At 45.6% G+C, this 6,135-nt stretch overlaps 4 protein-coding genes across 4 annotated transcripts; 2 read left to right on the forward strand and 2 right to left on the reverse strand.

The window, feature by feature from the left end:
- Nucleotides 1-313, reverse strand: PHALS_14890 (uncharacterized protein; the record flags this gene model as incomplete). Its single annotated transcript, XM_024717145.1, has 1 exon — nucleotides 1-313. A coding segment is annotated over one exon (313 nt), but the record flags the coding sequence as incomplete, so codon positions are not given.
- Nucleotides 314-530: 217 nt separating this feature from the next.
- Nucleotides 531-941, reverse strand: PHALS_02713 (P-loop containing nucleoside triphosphate hydrolase; the record flags this gene model as incomplete). The annotated part of the gene is made up of 1 exon (XM_024717147.1): nucleotides 531-941. The coding sequence occupies one exon, from the start codon at nucleotides 939-941 to the stop codon at nucleotides 531-533; it is 411 nt and encodes a 136-aa protein (XP_024582674.1).
- Nucleotides 942-1,842: 901 nt separating this feature from the next.
- PHALS_02714 (uncharacterized protein) lies at nucleotides 1,843-4,716 on the forward strand (the record flags this gene model as incomplete). The annotated part of the gene is made up of 1 exon (XM_024717148.1): nucleotides 1,843-4,716. One exon carries the CDS (start codon nucleotides 1,843-1,845, stop codon nucleotides 4,714-4,716), a length of 2,874 nt encoding a protein of 957 aa, XP_024582675.1.
- Nucleotides 4,715-6,135, forward strand: PHALS_14893 (uncharacterized protein). Its single transcript, XM_036407116.1, has one exon. The coding sequence runs from the start codon at nucleotides 4,897-4,899 to the stop codon at nucleotides 5,332-5,334; it is 438 nt and encodes a 145-aa protein (XP_036263373.1). The 5' UTR covers nucleotides 4,715-4,896; the 3' UTR covers nucleotides 5,335-6,135.

A 6,135-nucleotide genomic window follows, 5' to 3' on the forward strand; every position in this document is an offset into this window, starting at 1 on the left:
ATATAGCTGATTTGCATGTTGACCGACTTCCACCCGCTCCACTATTCGCCGAGGCTGCGATGACGGTGGGATTGTAATTTTTTTGTCCATCTCCAACATATTGGCGACCTCGTTTGCGTTGCTTTTGCTTCTGAGCGCCAGAAAACAGCTCCCGATATCTAAAGCACCCACCCTTATGCAACAGTTTCTGGCAATAAGGCTTAAAGATGTATCCGCACAGCGATTTAGCTAGCGGATTTCCGTTGCACGAGCTGAGAAAGATCTCCATGTGGCGGCGATTAGACACCAACTTCGTTCGAGCAATCACTTGCATCGCATAGACAACATTTACAGCTTTACTGTGGATGTGAATCAGAGTCTGAGCGATATTGGTCCTCGAATTGATCTCCGAGTTGATGGACACCAACGTCTTGCACTCATTAGGAAAACAGCTGTTGCATGCAGACTCGAGCAACACTTGCGGGTCAGTTTCAATGTCTTGCAACACCAGGCGAGGCACACCGCCCAAGCACTAAAATCAATTCTCCCATTCATTTTTCTGCATTTGGATACAATGGAGCAATTGCACTGAATTCTTCTTCTGTCCACAATGGCATGTACAGAACAACTGCAGTGGGAGGCAGCTTCTTGAATTCTCCAAAACTATCCCGTCGCGGTGTGCTGGCGAGAAGGACTGAGCAATTAAGAATAGGGAATCCATGAATACTAGTTGGGTCCACGGAATCCACAAGACACCACAGATCGGGCGACCAGAATTGTCGATTGCCTGAATATGGTAACTGCGTTGCCTCCCACACCGTATTGCCATCAAAATAAATTGGTGGTTCTGCAGTGAGAAACAGCACTCGTTTTTGCTGCTTGATCAATCTCCACATGACATAGTAGACAAACACCGACTTGCCAATACCAGGCGTGCCCGTGACGATAGCATACTTGACCATGTTCCCATCTGGATTCAACAGTGCTTAATCAGCGATCACTCTGTACGAAGAGCGAATGCAGAGCTTCTGACGTCTCGTTAGCGGCAACAACGACGAAAATTGAGCCAATCACCAACTTGGTCAACAGTGGAAAATTGTGAGAAGAATGGATCACTGCAGTGTTTGAAAACACCGTCTTGAGAGACTGTTGGAACCTAGGAACCTTGCTCAGGAACCACCACCAGCACGTGAATTTGCCGCGTTTGCGGCGGTGGCATTCCATTCGTCTCCAACACATCCCGAAGCGAATAGGTCGAGTATCTCTCACGCTTTGTGTCCACCAATGACACCTTTAAAAAACCCGGTACCACTTCTCCGTCTTCTATCGCAGCGAGGTCCGCACTTGGTAGCCATCCTGCGCCCTTCTTCGCCAGGGAGAGCTTTAGGTCCTTGGCTGGGCCAGAGTAGTCGATCTTAACCTTAATCGCATCCTTCAAGTCTCCCACCAGCTGACTAGCGTCGATGTCCACAGGGAATGCGCTTCTCTCTTCACCAACAATGGCACAGAGAGCGAAATGTTCTGGATATTACTACTATCCAGACCAGTTACCGCACTATCTAGTTCAGCTTGTCAGCCTTTGTGTAAGGGAACCTTAGCACTGAACGCACACTAGAAATACTCTGCCACGATTGTAGGCAGCCGTGCAAACTACCTAGATCGATGCTCAATGTCAAATTACAAGTGAAGTCCGCATCAGTCATGGTGTCTTCTAGTCAATGGAACGTTGATTACGTACGGTATATTATTAGGTTGTACCAAATTTAAAATAGCTTTAGTGCTGATTGGCAGAAATGAGTCTTGCTAAGCTATAAATTTCTTCTTGAGAGATTCTCATTTCCTTAGTCAGTCGATAGAACTGAAATGCTTCCCCAACGACAGAGCCCAGGCAAGCGCGCGGCAGCTAGCCACCATCAAGCTAAAGGAATTTCACGCACGGCAGCATTTGTAGTGCTAGGTCTCGTCGTTGCTTTGTACATGTACTACAACTTGCGATTTTTTGCAGCCTTTACAATGTCCGCCAACTCGATTGCTGTCAACGGAAACGGCAGGCGATCTTTCGATGGTGCGTCTGGCATATCAACTGGAGAAGATAAAATAATGCTTGCAGACGCATCGGCGACTCGCCAGGTGAAACACTTGGTTTTTACATCCACGTGTCGTGACATTGACTTTATACATGCTGAAGTCCTTGCCTTCACACTCCGACGCACGGGTTATGACGGCAACGTCACTCACTTGCTGTATGGCTGTACGTCTGAAGAATTTCTGAATATGACTCGCAAGAAAGATCAACGTCTCAAGGTACAGACTCGACACTATCCCGACGTCTCAGCAGAAAAAACGACATTTGGCGAAAAGTTGCTGACAACGACTCTGAATCCGTTCGTGCTTGCCAAGTGGATGTTACAATCGACAGCTGATGAAGTTGCTGAGAAAAAACGTGTTGTTCCCTTCGAAGAGCATTATGCACTAGCTTCTGATGACTTTGTCATGGCTGTGGACAGTGATGCCATCTTTACCAAGAAACTGGACATGGGGAATCTAATGGCAGAAGCTCATGACGTAAATGCTCGTATTTTTGGTCAAGACGCGTCGTGGTACTGGCCGAAGCGATTTCCGCTTACAAAAGAGCAACTGGAGCGAGTTGTTCCGCCGAATTCTCGCTCGTTGCTCCTCGAAGACTGGCGCGAATATGCAACAATTGCACCGTATGTAGCTGAATTGAGCGTGTGGAAAGAGATTTTGCCTACTGCCGTGGACTTGTGGTATAAATTGGCACACGAGCATCTCTACCTCGCTGTTCCAATCGCTGCTGCCCACGAGAAAGTTCCAATTGCAGCTTCGGGTGTATTAAGCGTGCATCACTATCCTTCTCGTTATCAAAATTGGGACTTTGTGGATGATATAAAACACAATCCTTGCAAAGAACAAGCTAAAGGAGCAAATTTAGAACTTTCGTCGTACCCAATTTCTATACGTGCGCTCAATTTTACTTTACCACAATGGATCGATGGTCGTAATTGGAGCTATTTTGCGGATCAAGTGCCACCGGATTTCTTTACATGTGACGCATGGATGATGCACCAGCCAAGCGATTATCTGTGGCATCTTGCCACTCACACCAGTGGATATGAGCATGTTCCCAACATTCTTCGTCGTCGCCATACGATGAGTGTTTGTCTCGCTGTAGAAGCATACAATAGTGCCTCGGAGAATTACCGCTCGCATTTTTGTCCTACTGGATTCAACCACAATCGTCGAATTCCTATGGAGTTTCTGAAGAAATCTTGGCCAACTGCTGTGGCCCGTGCAAAAGACACACCAATGGCCATAGATCCACCCGTATACTTTGGGGATTACAAACTTAAAGAAGCAGTGAGTGTGCTCAGACCCGGTCAAGAAGGAAGCGAAGATTTGCATTTTGTCTTTACAACTTCATGTGAGCCAAGTCAGGACTGGCAAAGTGAAGCTTTGGCGCAAAGTTTTGCACGTGTTGGCCAACAGGGTACTCTGACACGCATCGTCAGTGGCTGCTCGGATGATGCACTGAAGAATTTGCTTCGTCGTACTAAAAAATCTTCTCCGCATTTGCAAATCCACGTTACTCGAGATTTCCGCTCGCTCCCTATATTTAAGGAAGCTGGCAATGAAAAGGAGAATGCGTCGACACCTGATGACTACACACCGTATAATAAGCCATTCGGTTTGCGAGATTGGCTGGAGTCTGCTAATCCTCCTGTACGAGAGGAAATTATTGTAATCCTTGACCCAGACTTTCTTTTTATCCGAGAATTTGCTGTTAACACTGGCGGTCGTGTGACATCTGCTCACGATGTCGACTCTGGCGATTACGAGCGTGACGCCGAAGTTATTGAGGGATTGCGACAGTACAAACGATTCTTTGTTTACTCTGGCTCGCGAAGTAATGTGAGGGATACCGTAGTAGACGGTGTGGCGGTGGCACAGCGGTGGTCCGAGTATCTGGGTACCACGGCTTTTGATAATAGTAGTGACATCTGTCCAGAGTGCGCCAATGTAACGAAACGAGATGCGACCGAATTTTTTGCCGTCGGACCTCCGTATGCTATCACGCGAAGAGATTTAGCTCAATTCATCGACGATTACTGCAATATGACGGTGTCTAAACGTGATCAAATGAATCGCGAGCATTGGATGAGTGAGATGCTGGGGTACTCGCTCGCTGCAGCGAAGCACAATGTAAAACACACGACTTTTGACAATTTGGCGCTGGGCAACAAAGCTGATGACTATACTGGTTTTGTCAATTTGCTCAAGGGGAACCCCTGTGAGGACCCAATTCTGCCACTTACCCAGGGCGAGGTCCCACCGTTGCTGCATGGCTGTCACTCATACGAATCAGACGACGATAGAGGACTTAAATGGATTTTTTACAAGCAGCTTATGCCCAATAATTTGTTTGCGTGTGACTCGTGGCTCTTGGCGTCACCGCCCTCGAGTGTCTGGACATTGGCCAAGCGCAGTCGTGACGAACGAAACATGCTAGAGGCCTACGGTCTATGTACAAGCATCAAGGTATTCAATCAAGCGCTAGTTGACTTTAAAAGTAAAATGTGTCCCGATGGCTTTAACCATAACCGACGCTTGCGACTTGTAAAAGGCGTTCGTCAGGATTTGCTTGAAGTGGGCCAAGTGCTCAAAGCCTGGCAAGATGCTGCTCAGGAGAATGCCCGCGTAAGCGATTTTGTTGCATAGAAAGTAGATAGTTGATCTAAAGTAACACTGGTTATATCTCATTATTCTGCGGTGGAGAAGCTATTGGGCCGACAAGTGCCATAATATATTTTTTTGACAAAGCTATTCCTATTCTCTCATCCAATGTGATCTAATACATGCATCACTCTATGAAATAGCTGTACACCGCGTTAATTCAATATGTTGCCCACAGCACAGTCTTATGGGTTGCTTCGAAATTCGAGGCAAACGGCAAAACCAGTCACCAGTTCACGAACGGCTTCTTTTAACGAGCTGGTTAAGAAACGCAATTGCAGAAATAACAGAGTGTCGCGTAAGCACAGCTTCAAGGTAGACCAGAGAACCAGAAGGGCAGAAAGATTTCCTATGGGGTTTGTTTTTGTGAAAAACACTTTGATAATTTCTCGGCATATTGGAAGAGCGCTGAAGTCCGAGTGTTTTATGCGCCTGGGTCTAGAGAATGAGAGAAAGCTATTATCCGTACTCATGAGAGTATATAATCAAAGGAAGATTGTCTCTGTTGCCTCTGGAAGATCAGGATTCTCAAAAATTCTATGTGACCTATCGATCCGAAAAGCGAAGGAGTATATGGTGCAGAAATCAAAACTCCTGCACTGATCTCTTACTTTGTATTGAAATGAACGAGAATCGGCAGCAAGCATATACAAACAAACAATTGTGCAACAGCAATAGCACCGGCAGTTGTCAATAGTATTGTACGTGAAATATAGATTAGTTGGACATAGATAAAAAAATCAATAAGCGTACATATTTACATAAATTGAAGACACCAAAAACCTAAACACCACACACAATGAGAGATCTTAGATATCAGTCCAAGGATAGATGGTGCTTTAGTTACTGGCTCAACTAATATACAACCAAGCGCAATAATTAGTGTAGCAAAGTGTGGATATTTTCTTGCAACCCAAAGAAGTCTTGTATTAGGTCGGATGAACCCCACAATGATGTTTGCCAATTTTGTCGAATATAAAATTTGAATAACATTTTATACAACCGGAGTAGCTAATACGTACAATTTGTTTTGGGTTGGTGATGGGCAAATAGCAACGTCGGCAGCTGATCAGATGCAAAATGTTGCTTTATCCTGATCACCGGTATTAAAGACAAACGTTCAGGCGAATCTCGATCTTCGTGCTTGTGTGCGGAGGCTTGATGATATAATATTTGCAGCTTTAGGACTGTAGCACTTATTTCTGTGTGTAAAACCTTGCTTGACCTCAAAGTCGGCTTTAATTCGTGCAATCTTTCTGTTCTGCCCCATCGATCACCATCTCTGTTCGAACTTTGGCTAGTGCGTCTTCAATAAGCTCGATATAATCATTAGTCAGTGACGATACTCGCGCAAGTATCAAAGCACGCTTTAAGCTATTTTCAGCCTTACTCCACCGCTTTGCC

The sequence above is a fragment of the Plasmopara halstedii genome (assembly GCF_900000015.1).
Source record: "Plasmopara halstedii genome assembly, contig: Scaffold_2061, whole genome shotgun sequence".
NCBI lineage: Eukaryota > Oomycota > Peronosporomycetes > Peronosporales > Peronosporaceae > Plasmopara > Plasmopara halstedii.

What these genes read in the sequence shown, in the direction of transcription:
- PHALS_14893 (XM_036407116.1), top strand. Translation starts at nt 4,897, where the DNA reads ATGTTGCCCACAGCACAGTCTTATGGGTTGCTTCGAAATTCGAGGCAA.